At 36.5% G+C, this 20,137-nt stretch overlaps 2 protein-coding genes across 3 annotated transcripts in view; both read left to right on the top strand.

Moving 5' to 3' along the window:
* LOC309402900 (LIM zinc-binding domain-containing Nebulette) overlaps positions 1–20,137 on the top strand; it is a gene marked incomplete at its 3' end in the record, with an annotated part of 280,892 nt that overhangs the window by 159,919 nt on the left and 100,836 nt on the right. The gene's annotated exons all lie outside the window — the stretch shown is intronic.
* Positions 2,580–20,137, top strand: part of LOC309402802 (nebulette-like) — a gene marked incomplete at its 5' end in the record, with an annotated part of 66,054 nt that continues 48,496 nt past the window's right edge. The window contains 2 exons of the mRNA XM_081996740.1: positions 2,580–2,724; positions 10,634–10,712. Of these exons, the coding sequence (XP_081852866.1) occupies positions 2,580–2,724; positions 10,634–10,712 (224 nt within the window). The remainder of the gene's footprint in view (positions 2,725–10,633; positions 10,713–20,137) is intronic.

Raw genomic sequence — 20,137 nt, 5'->3', positions numbered from 1 at the left:
CTACACACACTGTTGTTGGGTCTTTCAGCACATAAATAATTGACTTTCTCTTTTGAAATTCTGCTGACAATGTAGCAGTTAAGCAAGGTATGAAGGGCTTACACAGAGATGAACAGTATCTGTGATGTCCAAGAAGTGCAGTTTCTTAGGGCATCTTCAAGGAATCCAGCAGAATTGGGGCAACTATAGAATCTGAAAAGGAACAAAAGTTAAGAAACTGCTGTTGAAAATAATTGCTGTGCCCAGCCTTACTGTGGTTGGTAACTCTGTATTTTTGCTCTTACATCACTTTCTCTTTTGACTGTTTGATTGACTTGTAACATATTCACAGCTATTTTAAGTGTTCTGACCAGTGTAGCAGCAGCTGAGCTGGAATTTGGTTATAGTTTTTATTGCAAATGGGGAAATTGTTATTTTTTATTAAGCAGTATTCATGGAATTCAAATGGATAAATGTTGGTTATAATATGTTGCTTATCATTTATATTCTGCTGTAAGGAGTGGTAAATATTGCAGAACTACTTTGAAAATATATAAATATCTGAAGTTCATTTTTATTCCTTTGGTCCTGGGTAATCTGCTTTTGTCCGGTGATTGTTCCCTTATTATGTACTGGTAGGATTCTTTAGGTCAATGAATATTGCCTGCCTTATCATCTTGGCTAAGATAAATTAATCAATAAAGCAAAGAAATTGTGAATAAAGAGATTCACATCAGCTTGATATTTCTATGATGTATTCTTATATAGATGCCATATTATTTTATTTTTCTTACATAAGCAATGCAGGCAGATTATTGTGAAATACTACTTTCCTTTCTCATTCACCGTTACCTCTACTTTTTAATACACTTTTTTAGTATTTCGGCATTTAATTTATTAGAGCTCTCCATTTCCCTCAACAAAGCCAGTTCCTGGAACAAACAAACAAATAAAAAACCTAACAATTATGATACTTGAATGTAAGTTGGGATGTGGCTACTTCAGTAGAGAAAATAGTAAAATGATATGCAAGATGGGCTTCAGCTGCTTGGAGGGACTGGAAGAGTTAATACAATCTTTATAGGTATAAACATATAGATGTCATTGTCACTTTCTCTATTAATAGTCCTCTGTAGAAGCAGCAGTTTCAGTTCTGATGGATACACTTGAAAAGCCCAGCAAACTAGAGAAGGTTTGGAGAAATGCTAAAGGATTGTCTAAGGCAAGATTTTAGTCTTCAGAGAGGGTAATCCTTTTTTTGTTGTTGTTGAACAGATTACTGAAAATATTTCATAATTTGGAAGAATCTTGTGAAGAAAGAGGATATTTGATTGGAGAAAGAAATTGTATGTGTGAATATGTGTATAAGTTTTGTTTGAAAACAAAACCAAGATCTACTGTCTGGAAGATGAATTTAGGTTAGAAATTAAAGGGTATGTTTTTAAGAGTAAAGATAATTAGCCATGGAGATTGTCAGAAGTAGTTCACATTTGTTATTGCTAAGGCTAAGTCATGCTTACATTTCTCTGAGCAGAAGCTCAGCAGCACTTTTTTTACAGCACTTTGGGGATTCATGGCAAGAAAACTGGTCAAAACGTTACAGAGCAGGTAGATTCAAGAAGGGTTTGCTGACATTTGCCAGGACTTAGAAGTGAAAACAAAATTTACGGAAGTGAAACACTATTCTGCAGGGGTCATTGTGCGTACAGGGCTGATGGTTGACCAGAAGGTTGCATTTCAGGCATCCTGAGCTGATCTAACATTATGTTGCTCTTTAAAGAGGCGCTACTGCTGTCTGCAGTGACAGTGCCAGGTACGTTCCCATCCATCTGTGCTGGAAGTTAACAGTTGTGAGTTGTGTGGGAAGATGGAGAGAGACAGGATTGCTCTTTTAAGTGACAATGAAGTTCTGAACTGGTTTGAGAGAATTGTGAAACTTCACTCACATATTTAATCTTAGCTAGGAGGAGCTAGGAAGCTAATGGAGGTGGGTAGCAAAAGTACTTCTCATACTGCTGAAAATGATTTAAGAGCCCCTATGTAAAAGATTTAGCTGATCTAATTAAATTAATACCATTGCTGTTTATCTGGAGACAGTTTCTGTGAGGTTGAAGAAGATGATCTAGTCCCTTTCTGTAAGATGCTGGGAGGTCTAAGAGGCATATCAGACAAATTATTAAAAGTTTACAGCCTTTAGTGCTCCTCCAGCTTAATGTTCATCCTTGATTCTTCTGTTGTAAGAAATTGTGTTAGTGCCTTAAGAATTTTGGTTCAAGCTGTGCCAAAGGTGTGGTGCATCACTATGTGGAGAATTAATGCTGTAAGAAGGAAATGTGTCCCCTCACATAGGGTATTCAGCAAATTCTCCTGAAATATGGTCTGGTCCTTTTTCATTGGTCTGTACACAGGCTAAACGTGGATCCTGCTTGTAAGGACTGTGAACCTGTAAGAGTTTTCTAGTGGCCTTTCTCTTGCCTTTCTTGTGTAGGCGAAGTTCTGCCCCAGTGTTGAACTGGAGTTCTGTCATATAGGCACCGAGAGCACCTTGAAGTAGCAGAAAACTTTCATTTTTGGACATTTCTGCAACTTCAAAAGGCTTTATGGCTTCCAACCACTTGCTCTGTAGCGGGGATGATCAGTACATCAGTGAAACTGCTTCTCATGGCTACAGGGAATACAGAGCTGTACAGGTGTTTGAGGCTGGAGTTCTTCAGATGATGGAGACCGAGACATGGGAGAGTAGAGGTAGGCCACTTAGGAGAAAATTGTCCTCTGTAGCAAAGTCATTAAGGATTTCAAAGGGCTTTAAAAAGGTGTAAGTACATTTTCAAAACAATTCCTAGTTCGTTATGTTCAGGAAAAAAAAAAATCACAAATTGATTGCTGATTGCTCAATGTCAAAGCAGCAGCTTCTAGTAAAGTTAAGAAGGATATTAAAATGTTACCTTCATTGTGTTACATCTGTCATTTGTGCCTTTATTCACTTGTCTTTTGTATTGAATTCTTCCATTCTGTTTGCAGGAAACACTTCAATTTTTCTACCTGAGTTTTTAAACTTCAGTTATAAGAAAAAGGTACAATTTAGGCAAAAATGCCCCTCTTTTTTTCCCCTTTTCATGAATGGTGAAAATAAAGGAGGTAAAAGGCAACAGAAATAGAGGCTCGATGTTTTTCCATATGTTTAAGTGGTAAAAATGGAAATAAAAAAAAATGTTTACTGAAGACTGTATGTACACAGTTCTTTCTTGCACTTTTTTTTTGGTGCCAGTTATAATAATGAATAAAAATGAGAAGAATTTTAGTGTTTAATTGGTCAGTTCAAAGTCAATATGTGAGATAATACTGGCACTGTATTAAACTTCTTAAATGAAAGTTATGCTGCAATGTCAATGCATTTCACTACAGTGAAAAATTGTTCTATTATAAGCTGTTTTTATGTAGGTAATGGATGAAATTCATTTTGCAGAGACTTCATAATTTTTTTTTTGGTATATGAAATACCACTTTGTATATGCCTTTTGGCATTTTTCATGCAAATTACCTTTTCATCAAATGTGGTTTTTGTAGTACGAGCTCTGATTTTCAAAAGATTAGCGTTAAGAATAAATGGATGCATAAGTATTGAATTTGTGCAATTAAAATGTTCTCCAAGAAGAGAGAGGAAGTGGTTTAAGAGTGTGCTGAGATGCTTATTGTGCTTATAACTGTTGCAATGACAATAGAATCTTGTGTTGACCCTCTGTTACCAATTTAATTGCTCACAGGGATATAAATTTTCCCTTAGAAAGCAATAAAGACAATGGTTTTGTAGAAACAGTGGCAAACGTTGAGACATCCACTGTGTTTTGTCCGTAATGTAAAACATTCTTTCATAGAGATAAATAAAAATAAATTAAATTCCACATGGTAGTGGCTGGAGTTAGTTGTTTCTTGTGAGCTGGAATCAGAAGTGGGCATCAGGCTTTTTTTTTTCTGTGCTGACAAAGGATGCCTCTAAAGTCCCTGCTGGTTGGCATTCTGGCTGTTTCATGCATAACTGTTGCAAAATGCAAGTCATTATTTTGTGAATCATGTATAACCTGCTAGTAATTTAAATAAGTAGAATATGAGTTTTATATTTTTAGAGAGGCTTACACCAGGTCTGTTTCTTCATGGAGCAACCTCTGGATTATTCAAAATTATAGAGACAATTTCTAGTAAATACCAATTATAGACATGTATTTTTTCCTTCAAATTAGATAGGTAATTTGCATTTATCATTTCCAATTGCATACAGTTTGGATTATAGTGTTAAGCACTGCTCCTATCAGGAAATTCACACGGGTGCAAGATTTTGCCTGTACTGTGAAGTTTTTAGTACATTGCATAAAGGCAGATCTTTATTTGCATGGAGCTCATTGCAGGTAGCTGTCCAGACTACATTAAAAGACCTGGAAGGTGTTAAAACAGTAGTATTTTATAATTCCTATGAGAAAATAATACTTTGCCACCTTCTGAAGATAGAGCAAAGTAGTTACATGCTTTTTTAAGTTACTCTAAAGATGCTTGGGCTGTATTCTGTTCCTATGTACTTGTTGAGATGATTACAGTTAAGTAGAAATCCCTGTAATTAAAGGTAATTTGATCTCTGCTGATGCATACACTTCTATATGAGAATATGTACTTATACTGTGCTTTACTGACAGTGGTGGAAATCCCTAGGGATGTGAAAAGTTGTTATGCAGAATTCCAAGCAGAATTAGAGCCATAAGTTCAGTTTCCTCTTTATGAAATATTTTTTTTGCAAAGAAAATACTGGAAAATGAATGGAAATAGATTGCGATTGCTGGAAAATATGAAGACCATGCCACAAGAAGTAGATTTCTCTTGTTCTTCCCCCAAGCAAAAAGTCTGTAGTAATTGAAATGGACAGAATGAATATAAATTACTCAGCCCTAATATTCTGTCTGGCGATGCCACGGCCCCTGTCACTGCCAGGTCAAAATTTATTAAAGGATAACCTAATAAATGTAGATGAAGGCTTTTCATTTTTTCATGTACAGAAAAATGCATTTGTGCATTTATGCTATATACTGTGATGCAGGAAATAATATATGAATTTTTATGAGTTTTCATAGGCTGAAAGTTAAGAATATGTATCACAGTGGTCTCGGCTAAAAATTCATGATTTCAGGGTTGGTTTCTTTTAAGTTTAACTATAACTCTGAATATTCTATCTCTACACTTTATTTTGGGATAATTAGAACTATTATTATTGGGTTTTTTTTCCTAATCTCCCTGAGAAATGTGTCTCAGGCACAGCTCTGGCTGTTTGTTGCGTAGGTTGTGGATGGGATACAGGAAAGGCTGGGGTAGGTCCAGAGATGCGGGGACGGTGTGGAGGTCTTCGGAGAACTTGACGTTGCAGCTGGCAGGGATTGCATATCTGAAGAACCCAAGTCAGTGGGAAATCAGACCTTATCTTTTCTGGGACTGGTGAAAAAATCAGTTAACTCCCAAGTTACTGATACAAACTTTCAGTCATAACTCCAGTTTAATACAGCTTTGCCTGGGAACCTGAGGTTTTTGGTACTAAGGAGTTCCAGTATCTCCCCCTCCAGTTAGGTACATTGACAGGGGACTGAGAAAATGTAGTAATGTTGTTTCCGTTACCGGCTGAAGTTTCAGTAGTCAGTAGAATGGCCCTCACATAAGTATTTCTTTAATTTTATTAATACATGTTTAAAATGTCCGTTTACCATGCCTGCTACCTAAGCCCAGGTTTAAGGTAATTTCTTTTCTATTGCTCTTGTAGAGGTTTTCAAAACTTCTTTGTTTAACAGCACAGTGAAGGAAAAGCAATTTAAGGTGCATCTAAAACAACTCAAATAAATATAAAAAAAAGGAAAATATAATTTATATTTGCCTTCTCAATAGTGTTAGTGTTAACCATGTTTTTCTAATCTTTTGAATTACGAATGAAATGGAACACTTCTTTTGCAGTATTTAGTGACTTGAATGACCTTTCAGTTGAGTTTGGCAGTCTGTGGTCACTTATTCAGCATCATTTTGGCATCAGTTGGCATTTCTATAGAAAATGTCATTACCAGTGGCTCTCTTTCCTTAGAGAGATGCCTAGAGGGGAAAATAAGCCAAGAAGGCCAACAGCGTCGTGGCCTGTATCAGAAATAGTGTGGCCAGCAGGAGTAGGGGAGTGATCTGTACTCGGCCCTGGTGAGGCCACACCTCGAATCCTGTGTTCAGTTTTGGGCCCCTCACTACAAGAAGGATGTTGAGGTGCAGGAGCGTGTCCAGAGAAGGGCAACGAAGCTGGTGAGGGGTCTGGAGCACAAGTCTTATGAGGAGCGGCTGAGGGAACTGGGGTTGTTTAGTCTGGAGAAGAGGAGTCTGAGGGGAGACCTTATCGCTCTCTACAACTACCTGAAAGGGGGTTGTGGCGATGAGGGTGTTGGTCTCTTCTCCCAAGTAACCAGCGATAGGACAAGAGGAAATGGCCTCAAGTTGTGCCAGGGGAGGTTTAGATTGGATATTAGGAAAAATTTCTTCCCCGAGAGAGTGGTCAGGCATTGGAACAGGCTGCCCAGGGAGGTGGTGGAGTCGCCATCTCTGGAAGTGTTCAAAAAACGTGTGGATGTGGCACTTCAGGACATGGTTTAGTGGGCATGGTGGCGCTGGATTAATGGTTGGAATTGATGATCTTGAAGGTCCCTTCCAACCTAGTGATTCTGTGATTCTGTGATTATAACTGAAAGAAATTACAGTGATCAATATGGAGTTCTGGTATCGGCGTGCAGTAGTGAATATTGTATACAGTCCAGATTTGATTTTCTTGGAGAAAGCTTGAAACAGGTCCTTTTACTAAGGGGAAGGACTAGACTGCTTGTTGGGCAATGTGTGTTACTTACGTGTAACCGGTTCTGTGGAATATTAATAAAACTGCATCTCCTACTTGGGTGTTCCAAAACTGCTGATATGATAGTTTCTGAAATTAAACAGCACTTTTGAGACCCACAGTTTACAGATCTTCATTTTGAATTTAACTTCTCTGACTTTTCTCTGTTTGACTTGGGAAATGTTTTTTTTTTACATATACTTCATGGGGAAAAAAATGTAGTGTTATATGGAATTATGAAAGAAGGAATTGGTTTCATATGCCACTGCTGTATGGAAAAATGTTTCAAAAAATGGAACCTGGTCAGCAGAGACATGAGATTTATTCCAATGTTTGTACGTTAAGAGTGTCTTCCCTTTGCCTTGTTTTTTCAAGGACACCAGTAAAATGCTGAGAAGGCAGAGAACTCACAGTTGTTTTGTTCCATCCTCCTTTTTTTTTTTTCCGTAGACTTTATAGAAGTTTAGAAATGTAAAAGGAGAGTAAGTGGGTAAAAATTTATTTCAAATCCAAAGCAGCCTTAGGACAATAAATTAAAAAAAGATCTCAAAGTGGTAGGTAATGAGAGGCATACAGATGGACTTTGTGCTCTGGGATGTTTTGAATACAGCTTTGAATTTCATATACTGTTGGCCAGAAGGAATACACTGGGAAAGAGGAAGTGCAGTCCTGTGTTCAAGGACTTGGATATGTTTTCTGGTCTTCCATGGACTTTTCTGTGACCTCGGACAACTCAAAATCTTCCTAGATGAGGAAAAAAAACCCACCTGATACAGAAGCTGCCATTCACATCTAAGAGGAGTTGGTGTCCTATGATGAGGAATGCTATAGAAATGTAAATGAATTATTACGCTTTCATGCTTATTCTTAGCAGAACCCAAATTGTGCAATACAGTTACAGAGCACAGAAGATAAACAGTGGTGGAGTTCAGGATTTGATAAAGGCTGACTTCAACTTGTATTTAGAATATAAGCCTTGCAGGGGGGAAGGAGTTTTGGCAGCTCTTAGGACCTAGCGCAGTGGGGACCTAATTGCAGATCAGGCCCACTCAGCAATGCCTCAGTAAAATCTGAAAGCATAGTTTGCAATTTAGCTAGATAGTATGATATCAATTAAGAATAATATAATCATAATTAGAGAAATGGGGGTGCCAAAGTAGGAAAATTAACCATATCCGGAGATACTGTGGTGATCTGGTGACATTGAAGCATTCTTGATTCATAGCGTTCAGACTTGGATTTTTTTTAATGGACAGAAAGAAGAAGGAGACTAGTTAATGAAAGATTCAGAGAGGAAGCAGGGAGAGAGAGCTGGGGGAAGACAAAAGCTATTGGGTTAGAATTAGATTAATGTGACTCTGGTCTCTTCCTGTCGTAATGCTGTATTTGTGCAATGTAATAGGATGTACCCAGGAAGCACTAAATATGACCAGAAGTACGATCTTAATTTTCTTTGTTTAAATTGAGAACAAGCATGTTGTTTACAAGGGAAGGTAGCTTCTGGGGGTTCTTTTTGTTTAAGAGTACAGCATGATAAATGAAATACCCCTAAATCACAGTGTCTGTCTCATCATATTTTAATAAACCCAGTGATGACAGGGTTTACTTTTAGCGTCTCCAAGATATCATGTGATTTACTAAAAGACCTTGAATGAAGTCACAGTACTTGCCAAGGTTTTATTTTCATTGGAAATAACGATGGTCAGTCAAAACAACATGTATTACTGTTGGATACACTGGTTTGAATAGAAATAGGCTATAGTCATCATGTCTGTAACTCGGTGAGAATTTAAGACAAATACTAATTTTATTTGTTTGTTTGTTTGTTTTATGGGGTGTAAAGTAATAAAATTTGTTAAGTAGTATGTTTGTTCAAAACAATGGTAAGCAAGTTCTCTTCTAAAACCAAGGATACGGATAAAAGCAGTATAGCTCTTCAGTAATGTTGGCTTCATACCATTTTCATGTCAAAAGTTATCGGTAGGTTGTAATTTCTCATCTTCAGTCTAGGTTTGCTACAGTTATCTGTTTCCATTACTGGTAACTCTCCCTTCTTTCATTGTGTCGAGAGTTTCATGTACAGTAGCCTTTCAGCATTACTTAGCAGGAAGTTCAAAGGTGAACTCTGAGGCACAGGTTTTGCTGTTAGACCTTTCGGAGCTGTCTGTTGCATTGTTTGTCCAATACTTTCTATTCTAAATGCCTGCTTTTGTCTAACTTTGCTACTTGGAACTGAAAACTTCCATGTGAGTTGTCATCCGTCCAAAGGCTAAGGAAAATATCTATTACTTTGTTTATGTTTTAATTTTTTTTTTCTTTGAATAACTTCATTTTATTTTCTGCTGTATTTACTAGTGTTGTCAAAAAAATGAAATGAGACAGGAGAGGAGGATGATTTATATGATGGATGAGTGTTTGTCTATTGATCTCTATCTAATTTGCTTTAATATTACAGCATGGCTAGAATTTGCTATCTGATGACTACTCAGGATTGCTTCTGCATTTGCTGCTGGATGTTGGGCTGCTACATATTGGACCGAGCTGAAATATCTGAAATATGAATAGGAAAATTCTCTGTTCTGTACTATCAGTGCCACGACAGTCTACAGGCAGCAGGTGATTCCTGTGTAAAGGAGACAGAAAACAAACTTGTGGGAAGATGTAAGATGTAAAGAGGTGATTGAAGAAGGCTGAGAAGGAGGAGTGTTGAAATTGGAACTAGCTATCGTTCAGTGGAGATGGAGGAAAGTAGGACAGTCAGGACAAGGGAACTATTAGTGTTTGGGAAAAGATATAGCAGAAATGTTAATTTTGACAGGGAGCTATTTTGAGCCTGGCAGAACTGGCAGCCTGAGTGTGGCAAAGGACATGTCAATCTGTTCTTAGTTTGTCAGCTTTGGTGGCAGAGATCTGTATGATGGGTTTAAATGCTGCAACCTGGGTGGAGACCACATGAGTGTCAGTGCAGTGCTATCTAATGGAACTCCTGCTTTCTCAGTTTTTTTGAAAGTAAACTAGAAAACTGAATACAAAATACTGTAGAAAATGTTACTCTGAATGCAATGTTAAAAACTTGTAAGGTTAGGTAGAAAATGACAAATTTCAGTTTTTCTTGGTATCCTCAGTAAAGACCATATGTATGGTAATGTAATCCTAAATTTCACAAAACAATATTTTTGAGTATAATATTATAATGTTTTTAATAAAGTAACTACTGTATTTGCTGCATTTTCATTGTCAAACACTTGTCTTGCCACTCGATGATTATGTATCTGACTGACCTTCAAACATGAAGTTCATTCCAGCTTCTAACACATCTTGGCACATCAGATGTCTCAGTCATAAACTTCCTGGTCTTGACCTGTAATTGTTCCCATGACTCCTTATGTGGAAGACTGCTTTTTCTTAATTTTTATTTTTGATTTTGTGTTATTTCACATGAACTGATCTAAAAGTTGACCTAGACCTTTTAAAGGTTCACAATGTGTAAATTTTCTGAAGAAGTATGTTTTCTTTTCACACTGCTTTTGTGAAGGTTTTTTTTTTTTGTGCTAAAAGTAGAGCTCTCATCTGACGAGTGACAATGTAAAACTCACATCTTGAGATTGAACACATCTGCTTTGTTTACTCACAATCGTCTGTTGATTTAATTTGAAAATGAATGCTCACTGTTTTATATCTTTCTTGGTGGTGTTGACTCTGTTTTCTGAGGTAGAAAAGTATGAACTCAGCTGAGCTTCACAGGGTATGTTTTTCGTGTAGGTGATCTCACCAAAATTACCTCTGCATTGGTGTATGGAGCTGTGGTGATGTCTGAGAACGGGATAGTGTGGCACAGCCCGTGAGTTACATTCAGACTAAATGGACTTGGGGAAGGGAAGCATGAAGTCGGTGATTGTTGAGATTCGTTCAGTCTGGCCAGGAGGAATTTAGCATTGTTCAGGGTATCTGGAGGTGGAGGCAGGATGAGGAGGCTGAGGCAGAAGAAGTGTAACAGTCACTCTGACATCTTGAATTGCTTTCGTACCGCGTACTGTGCGAAGTTGAGTATGTGGCAACAGTCGTGAGTAAATAAGATCTGGCTGTAGGATTCAAGTAGAAAACATTTTTAACTGCACCATACAATATAAGAACATGTTATTAAAAGTATCAAACAGTGCTGTATTTCCACAAATGTTTTCAGCTTTAGATTTTGGAAGAAGAATGAGTGTTCTGTGCTGCCAGCTTTTCCTTCTGTTTGTTTCTTCCATAAATCTGAAATGATAGTGGGGACTTTGTGCAGCCAAGCACCACTGCTGAATGGAGGTTGGAAAAAAGAATGAGAAGCCACAGTGGTATGGAGGAAATCATGTGGCTATAGCTATCTGTAAGAAAAATAAACATCCTTTTTACCACTTCCCCACAAAAATGTTTTTGTATCTGGAAAAAGTATGGAGCTAAGGCGGATAGAATACGGAAAGAAATTAACATCTATGCGCAAACACATTGCCTCATGTAAATGTAGCATTTAACAAACCATTTCACCTGAGAGGAAATGTCTGTCATTACAGATGAATTCGAGAATTAAAACAAGTCCATGGAAGGGAATATAACAATATGGTTGAAAATTAAATTGAAATTAAGTTTCTTACAGTACTGTGCACAGTCTAAAAATATTGACAATAATGCATGGGAAGTACAAGGAAAAAGAATACATAAACTTACTGAAACAAAATTATAAATGGTCTATGGCAGAGCTCAGGACTGTCCCTGGCTATGAAGTATTTTCTTTTCTAGGTTTTTGTATCTGTGCATTCTTTCTTGTTTTTTATTTATTTTTATGCATATTTTGTTTGCCATCCACAATCATACTTGTCTTAAACTGTCTTTATTTTGTATTTTTCCAATTGAGTTTCGAGAGTAGAGGTGCAAAGAGACATTTTCAAAATTACAAGGCTGGGGCATGGAAGGCATATTATTTAAGCTTGCCATATGGAAGACTTATTCAGAAGACAAAGATGTGCTTTAAAAATGTGTATTGTTGTAGCTGTTGCTGGCTTCTGATTCAGCAATGACATGAGTACTTCTCTCCAAGTGGAGCATTTTTTCCAATAACATAGCATTCTGAATGAATTTTTGATGAAAGACTGAGCAGGAGTCATTAATATTCACTCGGAACAAAAGAAGAGCTTTACTAATGTCAACTCTCACTCCCTTATTCTCTTTATTCCGAACACCGTCTATCATGTTGAACACTCATTCCACCGGACTGCTCAGGGTAAATGCAGAACAAATTCTTCATGCTGATATGTTTTGAACAAACACTTCTTAGTCATTTAAAAAGACAAAGCATTTTTTTTTTGTTATTAAATGAAAGATTAGGACACCTAGATGTCCTGAAAGGAGGTGATAGGAAACTGAGAAGCCATGTGGAAAAACAAAGGGCTGTCCAATTAAAACCAGGTTATACACTATCTTTGGTCCTCCAAATGAGAGATGTAAAGGAAGAAATTTCTGCATCCTTATGAATCTTCAGTACTGGCAGACAATATTTAGCATACTTTGACTCAAACCCTATATACTCTTTTTCATAAAGAGCAAAGATGTGAAAACCTTTTGTCTTTTTCTGTTTGGATTTGAATCAAGAGAAATAATGCCTATTTCACTACATAACAGGTGATAGAGGAACATTGTTCCATTCCAAAGTTTCTTTTTCCCATGGGTGGAGAATATATGCTTAGACTTTTTCCATACCAATGAGTACATTTACTGTTTTTGGCAGGGTATAATCTGCAATTCAGAGTGCAATAAGCTAAACCATACTGTGGATAATACATCCTGTAAAAGAAAGAAACCTGGGTTTTAGTTGTAAATTGAGACTTACTTAATGAGCTCATCTTCTATTTATACCTAATTGATTTTAAAGTTTAGCTAACTTTAGGCTTTTTTCCAAGCTCTCCCCAGCTCCCCAAAAAATGAAGACAAACCTATTTTTGGATTCTGGAATACCTGTATTGATTCCATTGGTAATCAATACATATCAGCTACTGTAAATCTTTACAGTTTGCCTGAAAAGATCCCATCTTAAAGGGTTCTGAAAATAAGAATTATCTTGATAGTGATTTCAGCAGTTTCTTGTCTCAATGCCTGAGATAAATGGACTAAATTGTATACTTTCTGATCTTAAAACAAAACTTACTGAAGCCTTGTGTTCTTCAGGTTATTGTGATCTGAGTGTGAGTTGTTTCAAAGCTCATGTGAAGTTAAACTGTTAATAATAAGAATTGTTTTTCACAGATAAGATTTTTTAATGAATTATTGAAAGCATTTTTCTTCAGTTCAGGATAGTCTATAAGAGAGGTCAGGTGATGTTAAACTACGTACAGAATTTGTGCTAAACTTTAATGTTAACACTATCTTTGCATTATACAACTAAGTATTAATGCTTTTGACTAAAATAGGGGTATTGAAACACAGAAAACAACTAGGCTATTGTTTCTTCAAACATAATGATGCAGATGCGTAGCCAATTATGCTGTTTTACATTGCTTGGGAATAGTTATATAGTGAGTGCTGAGCACCTGTAATATTTTCTACTAGTTACAAATTCTGTAATTTTCATATGGATTCTGCCATTTTCATATGTAAGAATGGTGTATGGTAGAGAATTTCTCATATATTTAGTTTTAAACATAACTCTGATTTGTCAAGACTGTACCCTTAAGGGTTACTTTTGTGTGGGCCTTATTGATGGAAAGATAATAGCTATCTACATGGGATGAAAACTGTTGCTGGTGGGTTTTTTAGAACATAGAGCATGTTTATTTTTAAACACTCCCTTCTTCTGTGGCTAGAATACAAGGGATGAGTAGTGGATTAAAGTAGATCATTAATTTCAATCTCCAGCAGAATGAATTATAATTTGTAGCAGACAGAAAATCTATGAGGAATGTCCATATTCTTGCATTGTCTGGAAGTCATTTTACACTAGAGACAACAAATCACAGCAGAAATTCTGCTTTTCAAATGAAAGGAAAGCAGCGAAGACTGATAGACTTGAGCAGAAAATGGAGGCAAACAAAATTTTATGTAACAAAACTTGATTTTGATTAAATTGGGCAAATTGCAGATTCACATGGATTTCTACATATAGACAAGATTCACTTATCTGCTTGCATAACTTGTATCTGTACATGTATTAAGTCCTAGCTGGGATAAAGATGACTTTTTTCAGTTAAAATGCAGATAGAAGCAGCCTTCACAGAAGCATCTACTTGAAGTTTATGAAGTTAAATCTTGTTTGACTCAAGGTGAGACAGCTCATTAAACCTCAGTGCAGACTTCATATTTTTCTCTGGTTACTTATCTTTTTTAAGTCTTATATTTGTATTTCAGGATGTTTTTAAAATTGTGTGAGATTCAGGAGTTCTGTCCCTGAAGGGACCCTATACTTCTAAAAATTGAGTCTCAGAAATTAAGGTTTTCTTCCAGAGGGGAATCTCACTTGTCTGGATTCGGTCTTGACAAAATGTTAATTATTTATTCTCTATTTTAAGATTGTTAGCAGTTTCATGTAGAATGGTTTGTATTGTCCTTTCTGAAAGTGACTAACTATATAAATCTTTCATTTGGTAAATAACTGCTTTTATTTTTAAAATTTTTATCTAGCAAAGTTCATGAGCACGTAACTTACACTTCTCTAATTTTAGGCTCTTAATTTGATTTTAAATGCTGATCAGTCTGATAAATGATATCTCCATCTGCCTCTGTGTCATCATGAAGTTATCCAGATACTATTCAGAAAAGGTACTGGGGATGATGCACTGGTCCCTCATTGTAAAAGTTTTGATATTAAAAAGATTCCATCTGCAATTACATTGTAAGCTAATGTCCGGTAATCTGACTTCTTAAATTAAGAAGTTGAAGATTGTGGCATCCACAAAAGGTTTGGCTGCTGAGGTGAGACTTGCACAGAATGTTATTTTCAAAACACTGTCTCACTACCTGCATGAGCAGAGAGCAGAGTCTGCAGATCTGTTACAGCACTGTGCAGGTATTCAGCATCCTCTCTCCAACCGGTCCCTCATCTGCCCGTTGCTTGCATCCCATCAGAGCCCCCACCCGAAGCCTTTAGATCTAATTTGGAGCCTGCCTCTGCAACTGCAGCGTATCTGTCACAAACGTGCTCTCTCGGAAACTCGGCCGGGTGTTCAGAGAGGGGAGGGCTTATAACCATTTTTCTGTTAGCTCAGGTGGGAGGGCTTTCTTCTAGGGAGCGATAGACCTTGCTTCCAGCCCAACAGGTGTTTGAGCCCACAGTTGGCTGGCCTAATCCAGATTGTGATGGGGGTCCTGACAGGCATTTTGCTAAGTTGTACCATGGCATAGACAGAGAAGGGTCTCAGGAGGGAGCAGGGCTCTCTGGCTGAGTCCTGTGGTTGTCATGCAGTAGGGACAGGGTGGCTGAGTTCTGGCTGCTGCTCCAAAGGCTCTTTGATGTTTAATGATGGAGAAACAATAAGATTAAACTCATTATTAGCCTTACAGCCAACATGAGATTAACATGACTTGTGCTCCAATATTAATTTTTTACCTCAGTTTGATTTTTAGCTGTAGAAAGTTCTAACATCTTAAAAAAACCCTGTGGGTAGCATTAGTCAAGTACTGTGCTGTACTGGGTGATAATATCCTAGGATTTAAACATAAGCTTGATGAAGCTGAGTCTGACATATTTTGAATGTCTACACAGAGCATATTACAGCTGCATCTTCATTTTGCAAAGAGATGGTTTAAAATTGTTAAAAGGAAGTGAAATGTGTAGTTACTTCTGGGGCTGTAGAATAGCATCCATGCATGTAAGATTAGGCACTTCCCGCCCCCAGGGTTTGCAGTTTTGTATTACAGATTATCGTTATTGCGTACACTTTTCTAAGGAGATTGAGAAATTTCTTTAGCTGTAGTGTAAAGCTGCCAAAATACATTTACCACAGACCTGAAGGCAAATATTAATTCTTCCAGAGGCAGCCTCAGGCTTTGGAGTTTTTTTTGCTGAAAGGCAGGCTCAGACTTCCCATGAGATCATCAGAGAGATAAAAAGACTAAAAGCTCTTCAAAGCTAGGCCTTAGGCCCTAACATAAATTAATTCTCTGGTGATGGTTTATGTATGTAAAAAAAAAAAAAATTTACAAAAATGCAATTTAAATAGAGCCTTACCCAAGTAGACTTGAAATTAACTTTTTAATATCACCTATTCTTTCAAATTCAACATAAAAACATCTTAATATAACTTTAGACTTCAGAAAGCAAGGAAGGAACATGGTATTTTCTCTCTATATTCCAGATTTCAGAGAGGTTATCTTGCTTGCTTCATGCCAAATAATTACTACCCATAACTCAGCCGACATTGAAATTAATTTGCATAACAAGTAACTACACTGTTGTTCTAACTCTATGCTGCACATTAACCCAGTCGCTTACTAATTATAATTTAGTATAAGGTCTTAAATGAAAGACTGCTCCGTGTTCTCTTCTCCCACTTTTTACTTTTTTTTAAGGTAAAATTAACACTAAAATTTGTTCTAAAATTATGTTCAGCAAAATGTTCTAGAAACAAAAAACATCTTCAGTGTTGCAAGTAGAGTATTAAAAGTTAACGTTTATGTTATGTTTATAGTATTTTAAGTTAACGTTATTAGTTAATGCTGGAAATGACTTAACAGAAATACCACTGAAAAAGCCAGGAAAGCTCCTGCTGAGAAAGCCCTATGATATCAGCATTAAAACTGTAGGGCTGGTAGTCAAGAAATCTTGATTCATCACCAGCTTCCTTTCTTACTCTGGAGATCCTTCATGGCCCCTTGTTCTTCACCTTGTAAAACAGAACTAGAGGATGGTCATATATCTTCAGGTATATAGCAAGGAGCAGTTCTATAGAGTGGTTATTAGTCCTGGTCTGAATTATCTTTACAAAATTCCAGATGTTTGAAGGAGACTTAAGACAGGTTGTTCCCCGAATCAAGTCTGCTGCACCTCGCAAACCTCTGGCTGTACTGTGATTGTCAAGTAGCCGTGAGTCAGCAATATGATCTGGAGCAGGTATTTTGGTTAAGCTTAATTAGAGCTACCCATGGCTGGTCTTAAGCCTGAGTCCAGCCTAGTCCTCAAATGCCTGAGGACAGGGAGAGAACTTGGCTTGCTCTGTGTTGGTATCCTCCATTAAGGCTCTAGCCCTGTATTTATAAAATTCTTTTAAATCTTATCCACAAGAAGCTGTATGAGTATAAAGTACTTACTGTTCTTTAATGTTATTAACAGCAACAAGCAATCATGCCCAAAGGTGGTATTTTTGGTAATTTGTAGCATACAAAACTTTGCTATTTTATTTCTTCTGCGTTCCTCCTGTCAGAAGGTACTCACTGTGTTATTTCATATGGTGCAGGCATTAGCCTTCCTTGATTTGAAGAACTGTAACTGCTTTTAATGTGGTAATTTGGATATACTGTTTCATACGAAGAGCACTGTAGGGCTAAATTTTCATTATTTATTTATAGGAACTATTTTTTTCTATAGTAACATGTGAGAACTGACATTTTAATAAGTATTATTATGGTACTTTATAGGTTGAGAACTATGCTCACCTAGAAGTACCAGTATTGAGATAACTGCAAGTTTAAATTCCACTGATGTTACCGGAATTGCTTGTTTTCAGGGGTAACCAGGTCCCAGGAATGACTATAAAGTAGCTGGAGCAAGAAATGCCAGTTTTGTGTCCACTGCCGTTTTGAAGAAAACAATTCAGACTAGAAGTATGATGATACTCCAATGTGAAAGCAAATTATGTATCTGATAAAGCAGAACTGCCTTACCGTAATTTTTTGTGAATGATGGACCAAAATGAAGCCAAGTTAAAAATAAGGCATTCTCCTGCTAGAATCTGCACTATTTCTTTGGGAAATGCTAGATCAGCTTTTATTTGATCTATGCAAAAAGATTTCTACAGGGGAAAAAAATTTTTAAGCTGAAATTTGCAGCTAAACTATGGCCAATGACTAAAGTAAAAGGTAAAGTTTTATGTAACTTGATTTAAAAGTCTAAAAAAATCAGATCATGAATCACTTTAATCTGCTTCAGATATTCAGTTAAATCCTTTAAAAATATGATGCATGTTTCTCTGAATATAAAAATACGTTACTAAATGCAAGTCGACATTTCTAAATTAGGTGCTTGCCACTTCCTCAGTGATATAAGCAGAAATGTATTTTTCAGTGGATGATAGAAGAAGATGTTTTTATCATCTTGTCACTGTTGTCATGGAAACTTGTGTATATCATTGTTAAACAGAGTGTATGTAAGGATCTAACATTCCTGTGACTTATTATTGCTAGCTATTGTATTTTTAGTGTATTTTCTTCAACGCTGTAGTCGGCGCTTAAGAACTTTTAAGTTGCTCTCCTGAATTACAACCATGAACTCAATTACAGGATTAGGCTGTCCAGAGAGCCCTTAGCATAGGGCTCCTTGCTACAAGTTTCTTTTCAATACAGGTTTATTAACAGTTGTAGTTCCAAATCCATTGTAGCCTATTATAAGCACTTCAAAAATAGTATTTACGCTATTCAAGCAGACTATTTTGCCACAGCAGCTTTTTGGAAAGAATGAGCTCTCCATCAGTCATTATAAACTCTCTGTCTTGAAAATTATGGGTGTTTTCTGAATGTGCATTTTATATATCAAGTGCTTTGTCTTCCAATACACTGCAAAATTCATAGTGCAGCTCTTGTGTATAGTTATCTTAACCTGTCAGGCATGGAATGGTAGGCTAAGAGAAAAGCTTGACTATGACAACCCAGATGTAAACCCTTCCGGACACAAAGTATGTGTAACTTGTTTTCTTGTTCAGAACTTATGATGGGCACAAGTCACAAAGCAGAAAAAAAGTAAACTAGTTTCTCCAAATGAGAACTATTTAAGAATCAGTAATATTAAGCACAATAAGGGTGTTTAACATAATTACAGTTTTATTTTTGTCCTTTTGGGTCTGAAGATACTGCAAAATATACCTTCACCATCAATTATTTATGACTTGAAATTATTTGTCTTGATCAAGAAATGAAGTTACGTGACTAAATTTTTCATTATTGAACAAGTGACTTCTGTTACTTCAAATGTGTTTGTTAAATTTCTTTTTTTATCCTGGCCTGTTTGGTTTAATCTTTTCTGTTTAGAGGAGTCTTCTGAAGACTATTCTGAAATTTAAAGGCTATGATTTTAAATAACTGTCAATGAAGAACCTAGTTTTTGTTTTATTGTTAGCTGTCTCTAGCAATTTGATGCAAATTTAACTTACTTGAGAATTGTAGTAACATCAAATGTTCCAGAACAGTAAAGTTATAAAGGTTTTTTAAAAGATGTATGTTACTTATGGTATTGTTCCCTCCAGAGGGAGTTATGACTGAAGTTACAGTATTAGGTCTATCAAAACACAAGAAGTGCAAAAATACGGAGAAGAATAAACTCAATTAAATACAAGTAAAATAAACCACTGTGGTTTTAGTTTCTAGAAAAATGCATTCATTAAGTAAGTGAGGGTTATAGGCTGGTGGATGTAATTACAACTGAAATAAAATTTATAGGAAAGGTCCAATTTTCTCTTCCTGCTCTGGGAGATTCTGTCAGTTCAGGCAGTTGAATTCCAAGTAATGTCAGAAGAAAAATTCCTGGTAAGTACACATGCCCAGTCTATATGGCTAAGAAAACGTATGCAAGAGTCTGTGTATAAGCTAAATATCTCGTTCTGTTATTTCAGATTACAGGAAGCTTTGTATGAATATATAGTCACTGAAAGGAGAAAGGGAGTATCTTTAGCTTTTTAGGATTTATTGAGACAAAATAAGACTTGTTCATTACTGGCTGCATACCTTTTACTTACAATCATTGGTAATTTTAGCTGTCATTTATAGAAAGGTAAAATTTCCAAATTCTTGTTATATGGTCCTGGCTCTTTCTTCCGTGGGATTTAGGTTTGGATAAAATGAAAATTTTGTGAATGGAAAACTTTCATCTATTATCTAAACTTCTCTCCATTTGAGGAGTCCTAAGAGAAAAGCCGTTAACTTCTCTGTTGAATCCCTCTTCTGCTGAATGTGATTTTGCTTTTATGATATCTTACACAGTAACCCAGGCAGCTGATAATTTCATTTTCTAGCCATGTTCTGTAGAACAGCCTTATGAAATCTGAGCCACAAGTTGCAGGGCAGAGGGATAGCTTGGGTGTGTACTGCTCTCCA

Source organism: Phaethon aethereus, assembly GCF_964289735.1.
Source record: "Phaethon aethereus genome assembly, chromosome: 2".
In the NCBI taxonomy this organism is placed as follows: Eukaryota; Metazoa; Chordata; class Aves; order Phaethontiformes; family Phaethontidae; genus Phaethon; species Phaethon aethereus.
This window is presented reverse-complemented; position numbering and strand designations above follow the sequence as displayed.